This window comes from Eubalaena glacialis, chromosome 3 (assembly GCF_028564815.1).
Source record: "Eubalaena glacialis isolate mEubGla1 chromosome 3, mEubGla1.1.hap2.+ XY, whole genome shotgun sequence".
NCBI classification, from domain to species: domain Eukaryota; kingdom Metazoa; phylum Chordata; class Mammalia; order Artiodactyla; family Balaenidae; genus Eubalaena; species Eubalaena glacialis.
In genome coordinates this window covers 145,478,209-145,503,979 of record NC_083718.1, presented here as the reverse complement: position 1 = coordinate 145,503,979, position 25,771 = coordinate 145,478,209, and the positions used below count along the sequence as shown (strand labels likewise).

Sequence of the window (25,771 nt, the reverse complement as noted above, 5' to 3'; positions counted from 1 at the left end):
AAGTCTCTTGAAATGGCATAAGACAGGCTATTTCTTAATAAATACAGTGCTTATACTGGATAAACTCTTTCAAGGGTGGAGTAGATGTATGAAAATCATATACGTGGTTATTGGTGGTCAGAAGAAGGAGAAGTCATTGCTTTAGATTTTTACCCGAAAGACAAATACCGGGACTTCCCTGGTGGTCCAGTGGTTAAGAATCCATCTTGCAACACAGGGGACGCCGGTTTGATCCCTGGTCAGGGAACTAAGATCCCACATGCAATGGGGCAACTAAGCCCATGCGTCGCTACTACTGAGCCTGTGCACCACAACTAAAGAGAAGCCCGTGCACCCCCAACGAAAGATCCCGCGTGCCACAACTAAGACCCGACGCATCCAAAAAAATAATAACTAAATAAAGTAAATATTTAAAAACAAACAAACAAAAGACAAATACCTTGCGTCAAGTCCCTTCAACTTCATATAGCATCTGGTGAAGCCAGACAGGTTGTTTATTAAGTAACCTCAGGCTGTTAATAAGACTTTATTGTGTTCAGTTTCCTCAACTATAAAATAGGGGTGAAGACAGACCTACCTCTAAGTGTTGTGGTAGGAATTTTTAAAAATCAAAACATGCAAAGTACTTAGACCAATGCCTGACATGTAGCAGGAAATCAGTGACAGTTATTGTTGTTTTAGCCTCAGTTTCCCCATCAGTAAAGTGGGCGAATTCATATACTACCTACTACCCACAGGCTTATTGTGAGACTCAAATGAAATGGTACAAAAGTGCCTTACAAGCTACAGCATGCTCTGAAGATGAGAAAATATGCTGTACTTTTCACTCTTCCGACTCACACATGAAACAAGTCTAAGAACAGCACATTCCAGCCGGGAAATTAAATGCTTTGATCCTTTGGAGTCAGAGTGTGTCCCTGTACAGATCAATGTTGCTGAAGTGAAAAGAGAGATTTAATTACCTCCAGCCTCAGTTCCTTCCCCGCTGAGAGCAGCAAGCTCCTGGTGGGAGGGAAGTCTGCGTGTGGAGGTGACAGGCCGGGTGTGCGCACCTGGGGAATCCCAGACCAGAAGCCCTGGCTCTGTTCCCAGGGCCAGACAGCTTGACACAGGCAGAGCTGACCCCAAAGAGAAGGTGTGAACCTGTGTCTTTGAAAAGGCCACGAGCTGCGATGGAATCCTGCAGCCTTAGGAGGTGGCTAAGCTTGCGTCCCTTGCCTCTGCATGCCTGTGCGTGTCGCCACGGAAGGGCACGCGGCAGTGAGTTTGCATACACTGGTATCTGCGTACTGAGGGGTATGGACACCACAGACTCGGTCTCAAATGCATAAGGTCACATGCACACTGGAGAGTCTGTGTGTGCATGTACCGGTGCATCTGGGCACACTTTGCATGTGAAACACGTGTGGGTTTGCATGCAGGCCCTGGGTCTGCCCCCATGGACATAAATGCATGTCTGTGTCTCTGCTCTTGGCCCAGTGGACATGGATCCATGTGGAGAGGTGGACCCATATGTGTAAGTTCCTGGCATCACAGGCACATACGAATTTGTACAGCTCTTGCCATGCATCTCGGTAGTGCCTGGGATCTGAGACAGGGCAGGCTGTGGGCTGCTGCCCACAGGATGTCTGTGGAGCCGGGTCTGGGAGACTCTGGGTAAATGCCCCAAAGCTAGGAAAAGGCAGGAAGGTGTGGTAGGGAGAAGCTGAGCTCACAGCAAGAGGGGTCAAGGAAGAGCAGATCTAAATGAGAGGAGATGTGGAGCCTGGGCTGTGGGGGGGAGAGGACAGGGAAGGACATGGTGCAGAGAGGGGGAAGCAGAGCATCTGGCTGACAAATCCACGGCCACAGGCACAGGCAGAAGAGCATCTTATTTTTTAACCAGAGATGTCTCCTTAAAGGTGCCGCACCAGCTGCCCCGAGTGCACACATAGGAAGTACCAGTTTGAGGGCTGTCATGCATACACGGGGTCTATCTACACGGGGCTTCTCTGGGGGTTGACGTATGATGCGACTGCATCTCAAGCATGTTGGCTTTTACTCAGGCAGCATTTAGACAGCACCTATTGTATACATGAGGTGTTTGGGAGGGACTTGAATGAAGTGGAATCACATCCCCTGAGCCTGAGGCTCTAAATGGAAGAATGACACACAATGCAGATAAAAATTACAAGCAACCTAAAGAAAGTGCGTAGGCATTCTACTTTCTAGATGTGTGTTCAAGTCTGAACTCCACCTTTTACTACTAGCTCTGTGGTCTTGGGCAAATTTTTAACCTCTTTGAGTTTCATTTCCCTCATCTATAAGATGAGATAATAGTACCGATATGACTAGGTCATTGTGAGCATTAAAGGAAGTCACCTAATAAAGTATAAATTATGTAGCATATGTGGTGGATGGGGGCCTGGTCCAGCAGACTCCTGGGAGGAGGAGGAGAGACTGACCAGGTGATGGGCTGAGAGAGGATGTGCGGGATCCAGACCTCCACGTGAGTCAGCGCTTGTTCTCAGACCTTAGCAAGATCCAAACAGCCTGCTCCCTCGAACCCTTGAACGTCAGGGCAGTGGAGGACCTTAGAGGAACACGAACCCAAGCTCTCATATTACAGAGGCAGAAAGAGACTCAAAAGGGCTCATGCAAGACCTTCCAGAAGTTTCTGGAAGGAGGCGCTAACACAGTATGAGGCACCATGTCATGCTTTTGCACACATTCTAAGCCCCACTGATTGGCAGAGCTGCTGTTAGCTGGCAGCACCTTTTTCAAATAAGAAAAGGACCCTCCTCTGTGCAGGTGCAGCCCCGTGGGGCCCAGCTTGGTGAGCTGTCACCTACAGGAGTGAATGCAGATTAGAACACCGTACCTCCTCCAGGCAGACACATCGCCTCTCAGCACATAGCCTGGAGTCCAGAGCACGGGCGAGACTGCAGCCCCTGCCCCTCTCAAGCAGATGCTCTGCAACATGGTACAGAGTGGCCCTGTGTCTGAGCCTTGCTAGGGTAGCAAGCAGCCAGCATGCCAGGCTCTGAAGGTGCAGCAGTGAGGCAGATACTGTCCCCACCCCTCAGGAAATCTCAGTTTGGTGGACAACAATGACAAAATTGCAACCAATCATTGTGGAAAGTTCCATGGGCGAGGGAGACTGCAGGATCAGAGGAGGACCCCAAACCGAGCCTCAGGGTCAGGAGAAGCTTTGCAAAAGATGGGGAGAGTGGGGCTGGGCATATCTGACACATCAGTGTTAGGGCATGGTGTTTTACATTTGATGCAGCCCTATCAAAGTGACGCATTGAAATAGCCTCCGAACCGAAATGGCTCCATTAAAGTCATAATGGATAACATTTATTGAGCACTTGTCATGTGTTTTAATTCATTTAATCCTACAACAGCCCTATGACATAATGTAAGTATCCACATTTTCAGATGAGAAAACTGGGGGGTTAAGTAGCTTGACTAAAGTACGCAGCTGGTAAGTGTCCAAGCTGGGGTGACGGCTCCAAGCTGTACCCTTATACTACCTCTGGTCAGACGTGTTCCCCCCATTAGAACTCAGGACTTGAGGCCAAGGGAGAAGCTGGACTTTGGGGATGAACAAACCTAGGGCAGTGTGGTGGCTATAAGAACATGCCTCTCAGGTGTCCAACCTCAGGGAGTGTAACTGACCAGTGGTCCCACCCGCTGTGCTCTGATGTCCAGCACCGCCTTTGCACCACGCTGGTCCGTGGCTGCTCCCAGCCAGTGGCAGAGCCCAGCAGGGACACTCAGGCAGAGCCATTCCTGGAAGACTCGGGTCTCCTGTCCCAGGCAACTTGGGCTCAAGGACTCCCAGACAGCCTTGCCAAACTTAGGATTCTCTAAGACTCTTCTACCCAACCCTCCTGCCTTGCCTCTGTCCTTTACTCAGGGTCACATCAACTCCACACGCTGTAGCTCTTGCAACGTCTCCTGGCTTCCCCTTCATTTTCTCTCCTGTTTCAGATTTCCTGCATGTTTAATCCTGTCTCGGTTTCTGGTTTCTACTTTCTCTAAGGACCTGGACTAATACGAATCAGGTGAGTGTGAGTGGGAGCAATGTGGGTGCCCAGCCGAAGTCCCTGGAGCGCTGAATTCTGAACCTGGAAGGCAGAGGAAAGGGAGGATGTCCAAGTGGTATCGCATGAAGCCCTGTCACTTTACTCTCCCTTCTTCAGGCATCGGAGAAGCAGTTCTTTCTTGAAGAAACAACCTCCCTCCCCTGCCACACGCCCGCCCCTCTTCCTTTCACCGGCTCCACCGGGGTCTCCTCTGGAGGTCACTTCCTCCAGGTAGCCGGGACAACTTGACACTGGGTGATGTGCCACTTTTTGTGCTGCCACTGCCCCTTGACCTTCACCTATCAGGGAACTCATCCCACTGCACAGCACCTGTCTGTGTCTCTGTGTCCCCTGCTAAATGGTCAGTGGGTCTGAGTCTGTGCTCTGTGTTCTGGGGCCTGGGACGTAGGAGTGGTAAATGAATAACCAAACACATTAATACCTGGATGATTGGCCTCATAGCAAACACATCACTTGACTTGTGTAAAACAGACAGAGGACCCGGAGGCAGAGCCCCACAGTGGACCACTGGGGCCAGAAAGCCCTTCGTGTGACCTGGCTCTGCTAATGAGCAGCTGGGTGGCTCCAGCTGTTCTCAAATTTGCTGAGCCTCAGTGTTCTCATCTGCAAAAAGGGGATGTAATGCCTAACTCTCCAAGTTGTGAAGATTGAAAATAAAACACACGAAGCATTTAACAAAGTGGCTGGCACAGTGCTAGGAACTCAGGCATCAGACCCTCTGACCTGGCTACCCCAGTGCCCCACAGCAGACCTATCACCCACACGCAGCGTTGCTCGGACGAAGGTGACTTCTCGGCTTTTGGAAAAGCTACCTATGCTCTGCCATCTGCTCTACCTGCCCTCTCTCTTCCCAGTCCCTCGTTTTATCACCTCCTGATTATTAAAAACATAATAAACACATATTGCTCCCCTGCTACTGTCGTAACCACTGGGGATTCAGAAATAAGGAAATGAGAGTCTTCTTAGAACTCATGGTCCAGTGAGGGTCAGGGAGAGAAAGAGAGTAGAACAAGCATAAAAATAAGGAATTGCTACTCAGTGCAGGAAAAGCCACAGTAGACTAAGACTCAGTTGCTGGCATGTGACAACATAGATCCAAGATTTTCCAAAGCAGAGCCAATTTCAAATCATTTTAATATATTTTCAGAAGAGGCGATTTGTTGGGTATGATTTAATATATATTAATTTTTTTATCGTGAAATACTTTAGGCAGATGAAAAGCACAGGTACAATGAGCAACCATGTACCAACCACCCAGCTTAAAATAGAAAACCTGACTGCATTCTCCTTTCTCTCTCCTTTCTCTCTCCTTTCTCTCTCCCCAATGGCAGCCTCACTCCTGAAGTTGGTGCTTATCACTACCTAGTGTGTTTTTATACTTTGATTACATATGTACATATCTACAAATGATGTATTGCTTTGTTCTGCATGTTTTAAAACTTTATATAAATATCACATCCTGCATCTATCACTCGCAACTTTTTTTTGTTTTTGCTCAATATTGTATTTTTGAGATGTATCCATGTTGAGGCCTTTATCTCTAATTCATTCATTCTTTTTCACTGCTCTATAGCATTCCATTGCATGTCAATATCATAATCTTGATCTGCTTTCCTGGTGATAGACATTTGGGTTGGGGAAATAGAATCACTATGTTTGTCTACTAGAGTCTCCCAAGAAGCAGACACCAAGACGGGATTAGATGTGCAAGAGATGTATTGGAGAAATGTAGGTGAATGACGTGTGGAGGGGAGAGGAGTAGGCAGGGAGAGCCTTCAGACCGTGATGAGGTCTGACACATAGGAAGGGAGAGTGGGAAGGAAGGAGGACTGAGTCGGGAGGACTTCTGACTAGTGCCATTGTAAGAAAGTCTCAGCTAGGCCAACAGGGAGTCCCCACGCAAAGGCTATTACAGGTGCCTCCTGTGAGGCAGGAATGGCCCAGCCCAGCTCTAGCATCCCTGCTGTGCCCAGCTGGGAGCCGTCCAGGTGAAACTTACAGTGGGCCTGAAGGTGTGGCAGCTAGAGCATCAGTAAGCTAAGCTCCCCACAGCAGGTTCTCTTGAAGGGGGTGCTGAGTGGGTCCACACCCTCCGTGGCTGCCATACTGTGCATGAGCAGAGAGGAGGCAGATTCCTACTCATCCATTCATTCATTCATTCTCTATCTTATGAAAAAATGTGAGATGTTTGAGAAGGTCATCACAGAACAGTGCCATGAAAGCTGGCTCCTGGAGGACTGTTTCAGACATCATCGCTAGGGCCAGCAGTCTCAGGAAACTACTTGCATTTTCGTCTTGGTGACTGCATGGAACTCTGCTGCCAAGGATCTACAGTCAAGGTCCTGAGAGGCTCCGTGGTAAGATTTTGGAGTCACACAGACCTGCATTTTATTCTCATCTCTGCCACTTGGTCATTTGTACAAGGCATTTCCCTGCTCTGGGTCTCAAAAATGAGGGTAACCAGACCTATCTCATGGAGTTGTTATGGGGATTAAAACAGATGATGTAGACATAGCGTCTGGCACACATAGTAGGTACTTTAAAAAAACATTAGTTCCTTCCCCTGTCCTTCTAGGCCATTGTTAGGGGGTATAGAAGCATTCTTGGTTGCAATAATTTTTCTCAAACAGAAACGTTAAAAACTAAGAGCCCTAGTTCTGCAAACTCCAGCTATCCATAGCAATCGGGGTAAATCGAAATGATCTCTACTGACCCTTCTTATTCACACCCGTCACTCTTTCTAAAGCAGCATTTGTGATTAATCTCACTCTAGGGCTAAATCGGTCCCAAGCGCTTCCAAGGCACTTGATAAAGAAGCTCTCTGATTTATAGCAAACACCATTATTGAGCGGTGGCAGAGAGAGGCCACTGGGGGATTTGTCTTGCTGGAAACTCTGTCTGTTGGAGCCATTTCTTCTATTTTCCTGGATAAGAGCTCAATTTCTTTCAAAATAGATAAATGGGGTCCTTGTTTTATTCCCTTGGTGGGGTGGGAAGGAGAGAAGAGTTGGCCAGTTTTTTAAAATAAAGAATAATACTTAACATTTTAAATTTGGAGAACTCTTTATAGCTGACACAGACATCAGGATTCAGCAGAAGGCTAGGCACATAGTACGTCCTCAATACATCTTTGTGGACATGTACAATCGTCTCATTTAATCCTCACAGTGGCCCTGTGAACTATACCAAGTCCATTCCTCCCATTTGACAAAGGGGGAAGCTGAGGTTCACAGGTAAGAAATGGAAGAGCTAGGACCCTGATGTAGACTCAGACCTGACCTTTATGGGTCACCACATCGTTGCCCTTGGTGGTCCAGAAGCAGAGCCATCATACCTGTTCCTTGAGCACAGATGCCTGAGATGAGTCTCAGACTGCAACCCTGGTTAGCCAGGGCTGCAACTTCTTTTTACCTAGTCTTTGGAGCCACTTGGTTCTATTCCAGAACACAGTCACAGAACATTTGCCTCTCACTCACCGTCCCACTTCCTCACTTGTGCCTACTCAGAGCTGGACTCTCCTTTCCAACAAACCTTACGGATGGTAGTCTTGTCTTTGCTTGACTATTTCCAGTAACCTAGAGCTCCCGGCGGGGAGCTGTCTACTGTTGAGAGTTCTTCTTATTTGGTTGGGCCAGCATAGTGCCCTTGGAATGTAATTCCCCTGGACCTTAGACTTGGCCCCAGGCAGAATAGCAGCAGTGAAAAGCTCAGGCCCAGACAGACCTGGCTTGAAGCATGGCCTTTCCATTTACTCGCTGGGTGACACTGGGAGGGTTAACTAATTTGCAAAATGGAACCAAAAATGTTTTATCAGTAGGATTTCTTTCAGGAGCAAGTAAGAGAATACTTAATTACCAGTGGCATAAACAATACAGACATCTAATTATCTCATTTCATAAAAGGTTTCAAGGGAGGCAGTGCCGGCATTGGCTCAGCAATACAGTGAGGTTGGCGTTCTAGGTTGGTATCTTCATGATTCTCTTGGCCTGTCCTCAAGTTCATTAAAAGGCCACAGCAGCAACAGACATCATATCTGAACACAAAACTTGCAAAGCAAGGATAGAAGACACAGGTTTATAAAAAAAACAAAATAGATGAACAACAAGGTCCTACTGTATAGCACAGAGAACTATATTCAATATCCTGAGATAAACCATAAGGGAAAAGAATATATATATATGTATGTATGTATAACTGAATCACTTTGCTGTACAGCAGAAATTAACAGAACATTGTAAATCAACTATACTTCAATTAAAAATGTAAAATAAAATAAACAAACAACAACAAACAACCAGCCTTTTCTGTGGCCTCTCTTGTCTTTCTCGGGCGGGGAAAATATTTGCCATCCTGGAAAATATTAGACTTTTCTCTATTTCTCATTGGCCAGATCTGGTCACATACCTACTCCTAGACCAATCACTGGCTTAGGGAGACAGCATTGCTATGACTGACTTAGATGATCATGATTTATCTCCTTGGACAGGGCACACTGCCATTTAAACAAAATAAAGCTTTGCTGGAAGGGAAGAAGAAGATTAGATGATCATGATTTATCTCCTTGGGCAGGGCACACTGCCATTTAAACAAAATAAAGCTTTGCTAGAAGGGAAGAGGAAGAACGGCTGTTGGCAACAATATTATACTTGAGGGTAAAATGGGATAATATATGCAAAGTGCTTAGAATTTCTGACAAGTTTTACTCCTTAAGTGTTAACTATTACTATTGCCTACTGTGATTATAAACATTAATAAAGGCATCCAGGTTCTCTCTGACCATCTCTTCTTCCACCTAGAACTTCAGTTCACCTTTAATTATGTTCTACCTTGATGATCATTCTCCTTGACAGAAAGGATAAAAGCATCATAGGTAGGGCTGCCTTGATGTATAACTCTACCAGGTGTTGTTCACATTGTAGTTTGGGTGGATGGCGCCCTTTGGAGGTGTGCAGTATATAACTTGTGTGACCATTAGCCTCAGTCCTATGAGTAGTAAAATAGTTCTTTCTGTGTCATCCACCTTCACCATACCATCTTCTCCAAGAAGTGGTCCTCTCCTGTTCGTGGTATATTTGGCCCTAAGAAAACCTTAGTTGTAATTTTTGTTTTATTTTGATCATTATTACTTTTCATAAGTCTCATGTAGAAACTTAGCCTAGTTCAACATCTTATCAACATCTTGAGTAAAAACAGGGAGAGGCAGTTCCCTTTAAGGAAGAGAGTCAGTGACCAGTTGTGGTCATTGAACTTGACCATGGGACCTCTGTCTGCCATTCATATGTCAGTGAGGCTGGGGGTAAGGAGGGCTCTCCAGCTCTGCTGCCACCTTTGAAATAGTTCAAAGAGAGAGAGCTCACTGGCAGAGGGCAGAGAAACCAGGGAAGGTATTGCCTAAATATTACGTAATGTTACCTTGAGTAGAAAACAAAAGACCTCATTGAAAAACCCTTCTTGTATTTGTCTCTTGACATTCTCTGCCTTACAAAAGAATCTCTTAAATCATTTGAGGCCTGGGAAGAAGTGAATCTCCTCTTAGATTTTGGCCCCAAACTTTCCTTTGCAAATCATCTTTGGAAGTAACTGGACTATAAGCCATAAGTTTGAAAGGAAAAGAGAAACAGCAAGTGGTGATCGGTTACCATGTGCCAGGCACATACATGCATAAACTCACTACCTTCTCATGGCTGCTCTGTGAAGAAGATATCACTGAATATTTGGTAGGAGTGAAATTAGTCCTGGGAAAGTGAGGGAATTTGTCTAAGGTCTGTCTGATTCAAAAGACACTTCTCCACATCACACTGTATTTTTGTGCATTAGAAACCAACCAACAAGCCAAACAGCCAACCCACCCTCATCTCATGGCATCAGATGGCATTAAATCTGGGGCCCATGAGCTTGGAGGATGAGGATAGTCCTCACTGTGACTCTGGGTCAAGTCACCCAAGCTCTCTAGGCTCTGATTTCTGCATTCCTCTATAAAGTGAGACGATCATATCCACTTCACAGAATGGTTGCGGGAATCAAACCAGCTCCTGCACGTCAAGTGCTTTCGGGGCCTGGCTTGTAAGAGGTGATTCATTATTCATCCACTAACGAATGGTGGCTCTCGTTATTGCTCTGGTTACTGGTCTTATTGTCAGTGACTCAGGACCTTGCTGAGCCCTAGTGACCGCATTTCCGGAACAATCCAACCTGAATGTCCCCTGTAGAGTAAGTTGGAGCGCTTCTGAGCAGGCTTCCCCAAAACTGGTTTGTCTTCCAAGCCTGCGTTTCCTTCACATTTCGGCTCCCGACAGATTTCTGAGTTCTGGACAAGGCCTTTAGTGTTACTCCGCAATCTGTTCCGGCTGTTAAATAAACTTCTCCTGCTCCCGGATGGGCTGTCGCGTGTGTGTAAAAACCACTTTATGCCTGGCCTATGATTTCCAAGTCAAAACTCCCTCTGCAGGGGCGGCTATTAGGGTCACTCCAGATCCAGAGTCTATGAATCACGGATAACAGGTTCAAACTCTGAGGCTGCTCTGGGGACTGATTATGGGGCCTGAATGAGGAATGATTAGCTATTGTACTTGGGCATGTTTATGTCTACTCTGGGCATCAGAGGATCACTTTCCGTGTCACCATCATTAGAAGAGGTGGCATTATGAAGGGACAATAAACAACTCGTGCCCAATACTACAGTTTATGAAGCCCATTTATATTTGAGAGTTGACTCATTACTTCCTCATAACAACCCTGAGAGGTAGGGGTTATTAGAACCATGTGCTGCGTAACCACGGGCCAATTCCCACCTCTCTGAACCTCAGTTTTGTCATCTGTTAAGTGGGATTGTTATGGGGACTCAATAATATAATAATGTTTGATAGCTAACTTCCCAGTTTGGGTCCCCCCAAAAGCAGGCACTGAGACAGGCACCAGGGGAAAGTAGGTACGCACCAGGTCATTTATCCGGCCTTGCTCTCAGGAAGCTCACATAAGGAAGTGGACAAACAGAGCGGGGAGGGAGAAAGCCAATGCAGGATGCATTAATGAGTGGGTTAAAGCTGCGGGCGACTGGGACTCAGTCCCACAGGGGACCCTATGACAGACTGGGGAACACAACCTAGAATCATCCCAAGAGGATGAGACATTTATCCACTGACTCTGATGCCCCACTGGTTGTGGGATACCCCGGGGAGCTCCCCTCACCCTGCACTTGTGGGTTGCCCCTGCTTGAGGCTGAGTGAAATCCTGCAGTGCCAGAGAAATGCCTCAGGAGAAAAGGAAGCAGGAGGGTGAGGAGAGCAGTGGAAAAGAAACTCTCCACTGCTGCTGCAGGCCAGCCCAGGGGGCTGAGGGCACGTGGGTGTGGCCTCACCGGTGATGCTGACACTCACTGCTGGCGCTGACTTCTTCATGCCTGGAAACGGCCCAGCACTGGACACACATTTGGTCCTCACACCGACCGCCAGGAGGCATCGACTCCATTTTCCAGAAGAAGCAAATTGAGCCTTACAGAGTAAAGTAAGTCACCCAGAATGAGCTGGCCTCCGATCCGGGTCTGTCTGGCTGCAGAGGCTGGACTATTAAGGGCAAACGTCAGGGCAAACCTAAAAGGAAAATCAGCCCATTTCACAGAAAGATGGAGACTCCCATTGTGAGGAATTTGCCAGACAACATTAAAAAGTGAATACTAGTACATATAAAATAGGTAATAAACAAGGACCTACTGTATAGCACAGGGAACTATACTCAATATCTTGTCATAAACTATAATGGAAAAGAATCTGAAAAAGTGTGTGTGTGTGTATAACTGAATCGCTTTGCTATACACTTGAAACTAACACAACATTGTAAATGAACTATACTTCAATAAATAACAAAGGTAATGCTAGTTACTATTCTTTATACTGATTTAGGAAACAGGTATTGAGCAGACCTTTGGCTTGAGGATAAAAAAGAAGGCCGTGACAGAGCCCCTGCCCTCGAGGAGGACCCGGGCACGGGGCGGGCTTGCAGTGAGATGAGGCAGGGGCAACGGCAAAGCTCTCTCCAGCCTCACGACGTACAGTGAGGATGAGCTGAGGCCCACAGATGCAGAGGGACCTGAGCCGTCACACAGCGGTGAGGAAGGGAGGATCTGAACCCGCATCTTCAGCCCTTGAATCCTCAGTGTTTCCTGAACTAGTTCCCTCAAGAGGAGGAGTTAGCTCCTTGTGACCAGCTCAGATCAAACCTGGTGACCCCAAGGACCTTGGGTAGCCATAGAGTCAAAGAGGTCTATCACTTCTGATGGAGAGAAGTCCTATGAAGACGCATAAAGCAGAGCAGAGGGTGAGTGAGATATCAGAGCATGCAGAATTAGCGGGATTTGTCTATCTCCTGCCATGGAGTGCTTGTGGTAGAGCCGAGGCTTACACAACCCTGGGGCTGGGAGGAGGTGAAGTAGAAACACCCCTGTGTGCATGGGTGAGATTTTCCAAATCTTCACTATATTATAAATAAAGCTCACCTCCAAACTGTCTCAGCATTAAAATGACTCCTATAGCTTGCTTGTTTGGATTCATTTATACATCTCTCCAGTCACTCATTCTTTCAATCCTTGGACTTGAATTCACTGAGCACTTACTATGGGCCAGTTTGTGTTCCCGAGGGCTGCTGGGCCTTTGTCATGAACACCCTTCAGTTAGCTGGTTGGCTCCTGGCAAGAGATGAGTGTTGAGAGGTGAGATCATGGGAAGTTTCAGAGCTTACGGAGCAGGAGAAAAGCCCTGGATGCAAGAATGAAGGGCCCCGAATACATGTTTCCCGTGTTGCCCTGACAACTGCTCTCATTTTCTGTGTGAGAGAAAGCATGTGAAAGCCAGTAAAGTCTTGTGAGTCTCACAAACCCAGTTAAACTCCTGGACTATCTGTGTGACCTTGGCCCAGTTACCCAGCCCTGGGAGCCTCCGTTTCCTTATACGTAGGTGGGGAGAATACCCTGTGCCTTGAGAGCTGCTGCCAGGATTACAAGGAGGGAAAGTTGTGGCATCTCGTCCTCAGTAGTGCTCAGCAAATATTAATTCCCTTCCTCCCAGTCCGTCACCTGGAGAACGGGCTGGCCCTTCCAGAAAACATTGATCTTAGTTCTCTAGATTTAAGCATCAGAATGTTGAAATTGATGGAAATCAGGGACACCGATTAATTATTAATCATAATAGGATTAATAGAATAACTAGGTTAAACACACATACACAGGCACATCCCTAAATTAGACTAAACCAAAACATGCTACAAATAAGTTTCCCTTTTTCTCACCCTTGGATAAGAACAGATCATCATCAATTCTGGGTTGTATCACATCAGGCAAATGGCCATCCTTTTGGAAATGGCCTATCCTAAATAATAATCTTATCACCCAGGCTAAGACAACGCTAGAATCAACCCGGGTACAGCATTTTGGATGTTGTACAAAGCAGATACACATTATTTTACTTAAAACCCCTAATAACCCTAGGAAGCAGGCAGGGAAAATGTTATCATCCCATTTTCCCAAATTAAAAATAGGACTAGTCATGTTGCCCTTGATTTTTCTCAAGGTATTCTAACATCAGAGGGGAATTGTTGTGGAAAAAATTAAATTCAACTTGTTTCTCTGCAAAAATAATACTTTAAAAAATCCTTAAATATGGAACAACAGAATCCTTGAGTAGACCATCCATCATCACTAACCTACAAAAATATGGTTATAATTTGATATATTGGTCAAAATTAATACATGTTAATTTTACTTTCTTTTATATTCTGGAGAGAAAAAAGCAAATCTGATTGTAAACCCATGCTGCCCAGGAAGAAGTCCCAGGCCCCTTGTGGCCTGTGAAGGTGTTATTGGAATCTGCCAGTTATGCTTAATATTTCAAAGAACCTAACTAAAAAGGTTATATTTTCTCTCATATAATTAGGCCACTCAGACTAATTAAAATCACAAATCTTTCTTTTGGCTGGAATTTGGTAGCACCAGAGATCACATGATGATCAGCGGTCCTGATTGGTCTTTGATGACATCATAGCAACTCTGAGACCTGGAAGCAGGACCACACTGCAACTCATGCCCCATGCCCAACGATCTCAGCTCCTAAACAGCCAGCGCAGCAAGAGACCCTGGTCATGTGTCTAGACACTCCAACCCTTCAAGACAGAGAGAACTTGTTTGCACAAGTCCATGCACGTACAGCCAGGTCATATAAAAGGAGTTCTTTGTCATTAAAAAGCTAGAGTCACTGGCCTACCTTTGAAGGCTATTGGTTTTACGATGGAAGTTAGGGAGTAAGGTGCAAAGGGGAAGCGCACTGATAGCGTTTTCTTTCCACAATGAAATGAGAGATATTTCTTACCAGATTAAGGAACTCTCTAGGTCTCAAATAAAAACACGTTATACAAATGCTGGAGAGGGTACAGAGAAAAGGGAACTCTCCTACACTGTTGGTGGGAATGTAAGTTGGTGCAGCCACTATGGAAAGCAGTATGGAGGTTCCTCAGAAAACTAAAAATAGAATTACCATATGATCCAGCAATCTGACTCCTGGGCATACATCCAGACAAAACTCTAATTTGAAAAGATACCTGCACCCCAATGTGCACAGCAGCACTATTCACAATAGCCAAGACATGGAAACAACCTAAATGTCCATCAGCAGATGAATGGTTAGAGAAGATGTGGTGTATGTATGTGTGTGTGTATATATATATATATATATATATATATACACACATACACACACACACACACACAAATGGAATATTACTCAGCCATAAAAAAGAACGAAATAATGCCATTTGCAGCAACATGGATGCAACTAGAGATTATCATACTAAGTGAAGTAAGTCTGAAAGAGAAAGACAAATACCATAGGATGCCAATTATATGTGGAAACTAAAATATGACACAAATGAACCTATCTACAAAACAGAAACAGACTCACAGACAAAGAGAACAGACTTGTGGTTGCCAAGAGGGAGGGGGAAGAGGGAGGGATGGACTAGGAGTTTGGGGTTAACAGATGCAAACTATTACATGTAGAAGGGATAATAACAAGGTCCTACTGTACAGCACAAGGAACTATATTCAATATCCTGAGATAAACCATAATGGCAAAGAATATAAAAAAAGAATGTATACAACTGAGTCTCTTTGCTGTACAGCAGAAATTAACACAACATTGTAAATCAACTATACTTCAATTAAAAAAACATTATAGGACAATTACCAGGAATTTTATCTCCATGTATTGGAATATACTTAAAATAGATAATTTTTACCACCTGCCATAGAGTATTACAATGAGTGCTTTTAAGTGCGGGAAGAGAGGGTATTGCCCCACTGTTCACAGGCGAGGGGTGAAGGGAAAGAAACCCTTTGCGTTCCCACTTCCTTTATGAGATTTGCCAGCTGAAGTAGTAAATGGATGAGGAGCACAGACTCTGGAGTCAGAAGATGAAGGTTTGAATCTCAGTTCTGCTGTTACTTGCTGAGTAGTGCTGGGCACACAGTTGCTTAATATCTTTGAGCTTCGGTTTCCAGATAAAAAATGGAGGTAATGCCTCTCTCTCCAAAGAATGTGGTATTGCTGAATGAGCACAAGATTACAAATCAATGAATCCTTTCCTTCCAATCCCAGTTCAGCCATTTACTTGGAGTGCATACTTGGGTAATTTGCCTAATTCCTCCAAGCTTTACTTTTCTCCCCTGTGAGTAAATGCCACTTGTCCTTCCAATCTCATAGGTTGGTTTTGAGGATATAATTCAGGTCAGAAAAAAATACCTTGTAAATAGTAAAGCAAATGTGTCAATGCAAATCCACTATCATATCACTGTAAAATTTTGCTACATTGTTTTTGTTCAGATTAAATATACTTTCAGACCAATCTTCAAAGGATCATCTTGTTACTTTCCTTGCTCAAAGAGGACAAAAGTAACAGGTTTTTATTCATTACTTACAGAGCTCGTGGTTGCATGTCCCTCAGCATGCTGTAGAGCTCTGTTTAGGTACTGTTGACTGTACCCATCCTTGGCTCCAGCCAGTTAGGACAATCGCATCCCCTGCCACGGTGATTGCTTCTGGGATGCTCTTTAGAGGCTGCAGTTAGTGTTGAAGGCTTTGTTTCAAAAGTTGCAAGATGGGTCACTCTTTCCATCTAGATGTGAAGTAAACCTGGCAGCTGCCTACAGCCATGTTGATATCATCAGGGGAGAGAAGCCAGAGCTAAGAAAAATCACAGGGAGAGAGCCATTGCTCTGATGATATCATGATCCTCTGGACCAAATTGTGTCCAAAGCTAGTGCACTTCTGGGCTTTTCTGTTAGGTGAGGCAATAACTTTTCTTGACTGAGTTTGAGTTGGTTTTTCTGTTCTTGAAAGTAAAGTAATCTTAAGAAATATACTATGTAACCTTGAGCAAGTTTCATTAACCCCCTAAACATCAGTTTCCTGATCTATAATGGGGGATCATATAATACCTATCATCTATCATCTATTATTGCAACTGCAGTGAGGTGCAATAGTACTTGAAAAATGCATAGCACAGTGCTTAGTACAAAGTAAGAATTCAATAAATTGGAGCTATTTTTATTATGTTTGGAGCTCTAGACACTGTGCTAAATGCTTTCAGTACATCATTTCCCTTAATCATCACGTCAACCTATAAGGTAGGATTTATAATCCCCATTTTACAAATGAAGAAATGAGGGTTAGAGGGTTTAAGTGACTTGCCCATGCTACCAAGAGGCAGAGATTTCACCAGGTATGATTATTTCTTTTTTTAAAAATCTTTTGACCAGATGATGTTGAGTGTACATTATCAGTAAAACGCTAATATGCCAAAAAAGGTTAGGTATTAGGGACATAGCAGTAAATACACATATTTTCTTTGAGTTTAGTTTTAGAGGATACAGTCTTACAACTATCTGGATTATAAGAGATTAGATTGAATTTGTGCCTTGGATTTACTAGCATCATGTTTCTTACAACTAAGCTAACCAGCCAACAACATCTAAATCTTACAGGCACGTAAAAAGCACTAAAAGTAAGTTATGCAACTAAATGCAGGACATACAGAGGTCGTTTCCATGTACAACTTAAAGCATACATACACATATTACATTCCAATTGTTATTTAATTTCTCCTAAAACCCTGAGCTGAAATGTAATACTTCTCTTACATTTATTGATTCCATGGATTAAAAATAAACCTTTTTCATATGTACTATAAAGGTATTATCTCTATATTTTCTCTGCTCTTTCTGACATGATGTCAACTTGTATGTGTTTCTAGGAAGTCTGAACAATTAGACGTGATAATGGAAGAAACAAAAATAGACTTAAGGTCTCCACTATACTATTTTCTTAGGAAACCTACAGGGAAATCTAATGGTGTGTTTTACTGTTTACCTGTAGGTGACATTCTCCAGATGTCTTTACATGTCATGGAGTGCCTGTGACAGAACATCAATCACTAGGGAGAGGAAAGAACAACTATATGGAGAACAGTTAATCTGAACCTCTGCCTTACAAGTGTCGTCTTGCGGGCAGATCAGGAAATTCCTTACAAGCAATCTATAGTAAGCCCCGAGAAACATAAATAGGCTCTGGACTTGTCTTCTTAACAACTAGGTCAATATTTTGTCTAAGAAAATGTAATTGTGTCAGGACACATCCCAAATGAGAAGTCACAGGCTTTCACAGGCAGGGCAAGAGGTTCCACTCCTATCCTGTCTCACTCCAGGTTTTCGATGTGAAGTTAGATAGAAGGGTCTGAGAGGAGGACCTGGAAAATCGTCCTAGAGATAATATAAGCGATCCCTGATTTTGTACTGAGGAGATTTTTACCTGTATTGAAGTCATACATGAGGAAGCTAACAAACAACTGAGAATAGAGTTTGTTCTTTTTCTTTTGATAGCTTAGTTTTTAGATGCCGAGAGTGTGGAAGTGGACAGATTTGTAGTCAGACAGATCTAGCTTTGCTCTTTCTAGATGAGAGACATTGAGTATATCATTTAACCTCTCCAAGCCTAATTCTCATCGTAAAATGAAAATACAGGCATACCTTGTTTTATTGTGCTTCACTTTATTGCACTTCACAGATACCGTGTTTTTTACAAATTTTTTACAAAGTCACAGTTTCCCAACAGCATTATTTTTTAAGTAAGGTATGTACATTGTTTTTTAGATATAATGCTATTGCACACTTAATAGACTACAGTATAGTATAAACATAACTTTTATATGCACTGGGAAGCCAAAATATTTGCGACTCACTTGATTGCGATATTCGCTTTCTTTCAGTGGTCTGGAACCGAACCCACAGTATCTCTGAGGTATGCCTGCAATAAAACCTACTTCACAGGGTTGTGTAATACATGGGCACAGCTCATAGTAGAAACTCAATAAAAGGTAGCTTATTTCCCTTTAATTCTAAGAAATGATTTATTTGATTTAATGTCTTATAAGAAAAATGTCTGTCTTAGAAATATAACCTCAACATCACTGGACTTCACCAGCTTGGGAGTACTAATAATACATAAATACTAATACATTTTTAAAACTTATTTCCACATTTAACTAATACAGTAATTTCTGGGTATCACTAGGGATGTGTCTTGTGCTTCTCTCATCTTCATTCAGCCCTTTGTCGATGTCTGCTGCCCAGGAAGATCAACTTGGGGGCCACGCCTCGCCCCTGCGTCTCCTGGTGATCCTCAGTGAGAATACGGTGGTTGTCTTCTCTGAGAACCCTAGAGATACCCAAACTAATACCCTCAAGAGGCCAAGATGACATGACTTCCTGTTAAGACTTCAATGCAACACAAGCACACTATGTATGCAGAAGATGATCCTCTCTCCCCATTTTCTCCCTTGGCCACTTGGACCACAAACAGCACTACTTGTGCCTCCCTATGAAAAAAGCTTCTTCAGCTTCTTCTTAATCCCTCATCAGCCATAAGCAAGGACCAGGAATCTGTCTATCTCAAGGTCCCCTATTCCATATAATCCCACGCTAATGCAAACCAATGTCTGCATATTTCAGACTGTCAGTTTCCCAGTTCATCATAACCACCCAGACTCTGAAATTCAGTTTAGGCTCAGCTGGAACCCTCTCGACAGTAACAATTACTGCACATTCTGATATTCTGATTTTTCATCCACTAGAGTTCTGCCTTCCAAATCAAAAGTATACAACAGAGTAAAATGTGTAATATAACTTTATTCTGTGACATTTTCCTCATTGAAGATATTTTAAAATAGATTAAAATATATCAATATTTTATGAAAAATAAATACCTAGTATAAGAATTTAGATAATACCTGTAATATACATGATTTGACCCTGAGTACCCTTTTTTTTCATTTCAAACAATATTTTTTAAAAAGTAACATGAAAATGATAAGGATTACTGCATTCTTCACATATCTGGTGTCTCATAAATTTTAATTCAACTGCCAGTTCTTTTCTCAACTATACACGTTAATGGTATTTGCTTCTCGTTTTGAATGGGAAGAGTATCCATTTTTGGTTTAACAGTGATATTTAGGTCTTCTTTCTCTGCTTCTTCAAGAAAATTCTTCATGCTGAGTTTGAACAGTAATCGAGGGTCTGGTCCAGAAAGTGGTGGGCAATTACAGGTCTCTCTAATTTTGAGTGCCTATAAAGAAAGAATACAACACAAAATATATACACATATATAAATTAATTAAGGTTATCCCAGTAATTCCTAATACGCTCTATGTAAAACAATGAAATATAAGAATACATTCTGTATTTCTGCAATAAAAGGTATCTTAATTACAACATATGAAAGAGAACCATATACAAATTCATAGTAAATAGTTATATTTACATGATTTGTTCATATAATATCTTCAAAAAACAACTATATTTGCAATGACTGCCCACTGTCCTGCTGGGGATAAATAAGCCTTCCTGGAAGTATCTCTATGATTTGTCAAACTCGAGCCAATCCCGAGAACATTATTCATATTAGAGAATATCTGAAGACGCAGAGAGATTTTTTTCAGGAGAAAGAAAACAACAGAAAATAGATGTGAACATACTGAAAGAAGATATATATGACTGGGACAGTCTGGGGTGGAAATGATGCTAATAACCTAGAAAAGTAAGCAAATCAAAATCATGACAACTTTTAACTCCAGGAAAAATAAAATGATGCAGGGAAAAGAAAAGTAAGCGCAGTATACGACATGGCTCAGCTGTGATTAGTGTTTACAGTTTTTAAAAACTGCATCTTTATCTAACCAAAATCACAACTTAACCATATCGGGAAGGGGGAGAGCTGGATACATGTGTGTGTATGCACAGGGCGTGACAGTGGTAAGGGAGAACTTAATTCTCATCCTCTATGGGGGAAAAGAAATAGATAATACCTAAAACCGAAAAGTTAGGAAGTAGCGATATAAGCACGTTATACAGATAAGGTGGGAAATACCGGAAGAATCATTTAATAGAGTTGCAAATGGTTACCCTTGAAACTGAAGGCAGGATATGGAGACTGCCGCTTTAAGTACTGGCCTTAGAGAACTATGTGCTTCTTCAAAGCGGGTACATGAATGACTTTAAGACATGAAAACTAAAATAGCAATTTTTTTAAGGGAAAAAAGTCTTAATACCTAAGGGGTTTTAAAAGAAAGATGTTTAAGGGGAAAAGCTAGTTTAGGTTTTTACTACTTCTAAATGTTTGATAGTGATGCATGTTAAGGGAAGAAAAGCAGGGGAGGGGAGAGTCAGTGCTTGGGGAGTAGGAAAGTTTTAAAAATATAAGTTCTCACTGATAAAATAATGACTTGGAGCAGTGGGGAGAAGACCTAAAGGACAAGGACCTGAGGGAAGAGGTCGCACAGGTACCTAGAAGAAGAGAATTCCAAGAAGCAGCAGTGAGTGCCAGAACCTGAGAAGGGAGCATGGCTGGAGCGCTGTGGAGCAGCGAGGAAGCCAGGGCAGCTGCAGCAGAGGCGGGAAGGCGGCAGGAGCAGACTACGGGATCTCACAGGTCAGGCTACAGATTTTAGGTTTTCCTCTGAGTGGTCCTGCTCCTGACATTTGTGGGGTCCATGGCAAGAATGCAAATGGAGGCTCAGATACCATATATTTAAACATCTAAAATGACTACATAAAAAAATGTTTTATTCTACTTTGAGGAACAGACAATCAAAATGACTCTGACAGGGACGTTCCTGGTGGTCCAGTGGTTGAGAATCCGCGTTCCAATACAGGGGACGCGGGTTCGATCCTTGGTTGGGGAACTAAGATCCCACATGCCGCGGGGTCAACTAAGCCCGCACACCGCAACTACAGAGCCCACGCCTCACCTAGAGAGAAGCCCGCGCGCCACAACAAAAGATTCCGTGTGCTGCAACTAAGACCCCATGCAGCCAGAAATAAATAAATTAATTAATTAATTAATATTAAAAAAAAAAAGTAGCTGTACCTTTTTTTAAAAAATGACTCTGACAGCCAAGCACAAAATTAGAATTCTTTAATTTCACATGTAAGGTTGCAGGGAGCCTACCCCAGCTGCTGCCACTGGCCTGCTGTCTACTCCCTTCTCCTCCCACCCCTGGCCTACCTGGCACAGTGAGGGACCTTTTGTGCGTGCGTCCAAAGGAAGAGGTCCATGCAGGCCCTGAAAGCGGGTTCCAAAGTGTTTGGGCGAGGAATTCCACTATCCCAAATACCAGAGTGCCATGTGGGGCACAGGTTCTTAAAAGGGACTACTCCCTTAGCTCCCATGGGAGAGGGGGGCATGCAACCAGAGGCAAGCCAGAAAAGGGTCTTTTTAAATGGTCGAGGCCAGGGCAAGAGTTTGGGTCTAGGAGACCTTTGACCCTGAATGAGGCTATAAGTTACCAAAATAAACTGAAGAGGAAAAAGCATTAAAGTGAAATTCTTTGGTGATAGGGGCCTTGTCTGAAGTTTCTTTGTATCTCACAATACAGTAGATTTAATATATGTATTGAGCGTTAAATGAATGTTTGTTAAAGTAAACTGAACTGAAAAAAGGAAGAAAATGTTTCCCAACTATAGCACTAAAGTAAAAAGAAATTCAGACCCTCAGCTACATGGTGACCTACTGTCCAAACAAGGATACCTTTGGGAGTGAAAGGAAATGCTATTAAAATAAGATTTACACTGAGACATCAGGCATAAACTGAGACTGTCCTGTCAAAACTGGGACGTACAGTCTACTCTTGCTTTAACTCCTTTACAACCATGTTGATGTTCTTTTCCAAGTGAGAAGACAACCTGTCACGGCTGCTACATCACATGCCTAAGGCCTTCACTGGTATCAGTAAAGGGCCAAGTGTGGAGTTCAGCAGGTAGTAGCTGGCACAGCTGAATTTAGCAATGAGAGATGCAAAGCAGCAAACAAAGAGAAGAGAGTGCCATCTCCTACAATCTTTTATATTCAGTAAAAGCTCTTCCCTTTCCCTTAAATTATTTTATTCAGTACTTTTACATTCAACAAATATTTAGAACATCACACTGAGCAAAGTGCTAGGTACACACTGATCAGAGCGAATAGTCATGGTCCCTGCCCTCATGCAATTTACTTTGCGTTTCCCCACGACTGGGCATTTGAATTGTTTCCATAGTTTTGTTTTATGTGGCTTTTATAAATTACCCTGCTATGAAAACCTTTGTTTAAAAAAAAGATGTTATTTTTTAACCTCCATTTGGGTTTACTTGAGGGAGACCCCCTAAAATAGAATGATCTAATCAAAGAGTAAGAATAGAGTATAATTTTTGTTATATAGGACCAGACTGCTTTCACCAGAAATGCTTTACCACCTTATAATGTCATCCGCATACATACATACCTGAGTTATTCATAATCAACAGAACATAAGATTTTATGATTTCTATCTAGATAACCACATAATTTCAAACCTCAGAATCCTTAGAAATCATCAGTTAAATTTTACAGAGAAGAAAATTGAGCCCTAGAGAGCTTAAGTGACTGGCAGGAAACAAAAAACTGCTTAGCGTTTGTTTATTCACTTGTAATTGCCAAAATTGGAAGCAACCAGGATGTCCTTTAGTAGGTTACTGCATAACCTGTGATGCAAGCAGACAATGAAATATTATTCAGCACTAATAAGATATAGTGCTGGCTATTTTTATGGCTTTTATCAAGCCATAAAAAGACATGGAAGAACCTTAAATGCATGTTTTTAAGTGAAAAAAAAAAAGCTAATCTGTAAAGGCTACATAGTGTATGATCATAGTTACATACATGACATTCTGGAAAAGGCAAAACCATGGAGACACTAAAAAGACCCATGGTTGTCAGGGGCTGGGGGGAAGACAGGGAGGAACAGGCAGAGCAGAGAGCATTTTCAGGGCAATGAAACTACTCTATGTGGTACTACAATGATAAACACACGTCATTATACATTTGTCAAAACCCATCGAATGTACAACACTAAGAGTGAACCCTAAAGTAAACTATGGACTTTGGGCCATAATAATGGGGCAATGTAGGCTCACCTACTGTAACAAATGTAGCACTCTGGTGCAGGATTTTGATAGTGGGGGGAGCCTGTTTCCATATGGAAGCAAGAGGTAGATGGTAAATCTCTACCTTCCACTCAATTTTGCTATGAACCTAAAATTGCTCTTAAAAATAAAGTCTGTTTTTTAAAAAGCTGGCATGGAAGTACTGATAAAAAGGCTTAGAAAAAAGAGATTAGAACTCACTTCTGTTGTTTTTAATACTTTTGCATTACATGTACTAATGTGTTTTGTTTTGTGTTTTTTTGCACCACATTATATGTTTCTTGAGTAAATCTTTTACTGAATAAAATGCACTTTGGAGATGTCTGAGCTACATTTCCTTAACTGCTAGAAAAACTATACATACTTTATAAAGGTTTTCTGTTACTATTTCTTCATCTGTGAACTGTTTTTCTCCTCTACCTATCAAGCAGAATCCTGTTACAGACCATACATATTTCCATCAAATCTTCATCTGTTTTGCATAGTAAGATTTTATTGCATATGTTGGTAAAATATTCTTTTTTCACTTTTGTTTCCACATTAATTTTATTACATTTTGCCGTGTCAACATCTTTTATTTTTTACAAATTCGAATCTTATTAAATATGCCTTCATCTCTTTTAAAGTAAGCAATGTTTTCCCACTCTACAGCTAGAATATGCCTTTCTATTTCCTTTGTTTTCTGTGTTTAACTTCATGCACTGCACATAATAGGTACTTAACAAATGCATGCTGAATTTTAAACAAACATTTAGAGAACACAAGCTATGAATAAATGGTTATGATAAATGTCATAAGAAAAACACTCTTAAGAGTTTACAGTCTAAGAGAAAAGAGGAGCACACTCTCATAACAAGAATACACAGTTCTAAGAATCCCATGGAAGATCTAGAGATAAATATGGGATTAGCCAGCCTAAAGATTCCAACTAGGAGTAAAAGGAACTAACATTTACTGTTCATTTTCTATGTACCTTGCACTGTGCCAGGTATTTTACCTGTTATCTAAATTGGTATTATGATACGAACCACTTTTGAAATCTTGGGCTCAGTGTTGAATACTTATCATTAAAGTGTCTTATAAGGGAGGGAGGGAAGGAAGGAGGCAGGACCTTACCCCACAAACATACAAGTACATACATAAAACATCCAGGACTTATTGCTATCCTAATATTACAGATGAAGAAAGCTGAATGTTAGATTAGGTAGCTACCTCAAAGTTAGGTGAGTGGGTCAGACTAAAACCCCAAACTCCTTAGACCACCGCTATTTTTTCCACTACTTCCTATAAGCATCCTTTTCCCATCACGGACTATTAATCTGCTGCATGCTAAATTTCTGAGAGAATGTAACTGTTATTCAACTGCATTGCCCAATTTTTCTATTTTTAACACAACATTTTATTACTTACCTTTCCTATTATTACCATCATGCAATAATTTAATAAATATTCGCTAAGCATCTCAGAAATGGTCTCAGGCACTATGGATATAGCAGTGAAAAGGGGCCTTACCTTCTGGGGGAGGAGACAGATAATAAGTAAACAAGGGAACTTTAGTTAAGTACACAAAGAAATTAAACAGTAAACTGTGTTACAGAATGACTGCATGGAAGACAGGCTATTGGAGATTGGGGGATCAGGAAGAGCCTCCCTAGGCACATAACGTTTGCATAAAGAGCTGAGGGAAGAATGTTCCAGGCTGAGAAATCGGCAAGTAGAGGGGTTGTAAGGAGGAAAGAGGCTCCACGTGAAATAGCTGGAATCAAGGAAAACCTGGGGAGAGTGGCACGTGAAAAAGCTGGAGAGGCAGGCAGTGGCCAAATTACATGATTTAAAGACCAAGTAAGGAGTTTGGATTTTTATTCAAAGTTAAATGAGAAGCCACTGAAAGCATGGAAATGACATTAAAAAGAGCATTCTGGCTACTGTATTGAAAATACGTTGTTAGGGATTGAGGTGAAAAGTGGGACAAGAAGATTAAAATAGGAGATGGCTGCAGTTAACCTAGGGAAGAGATGATGGTGACTTTTACTAGGGCAGTAGCAATGCTGATGGAGAAGGGAATACATCCCTAATGCCTTGTGGAGGCAGTCGACAAAATTTTCTAGTTGGCAAGATACAGAGAGTAAGGGAAGAGAGAAATTAAAGA

General features: G+C 42.6%; 1 protein-coding gene across 2 annotated transcripts in view; it reads right to left on the bottom strand.

Moving 5' to 3' along the window:
• Window positions 1-19,397: 19,397 nt before the first annotated feature.
• The window catches only part of OMA1 (OMA1 zinc metallopeptidase), an 80,427-nt gene continuing 74,053 nt past the window's right edge, over window positions 19,398-25,771 (bottom strand). For both annotated transcript variants that reach the window (XM_061186524.1, XM_061186523.1), the window contains exon 9: window positions 19,398-19,753. In XM_061186524.1, the coding sequence (XP_061042507.1) occupies window positions 19,544-19,753 (210 nt within the window). In that variant the 3' untranslated portion in view covers window positions 19,398-19,543. The remainder of the gene's footprint in view (window positions 19,754-25,771) is intronic.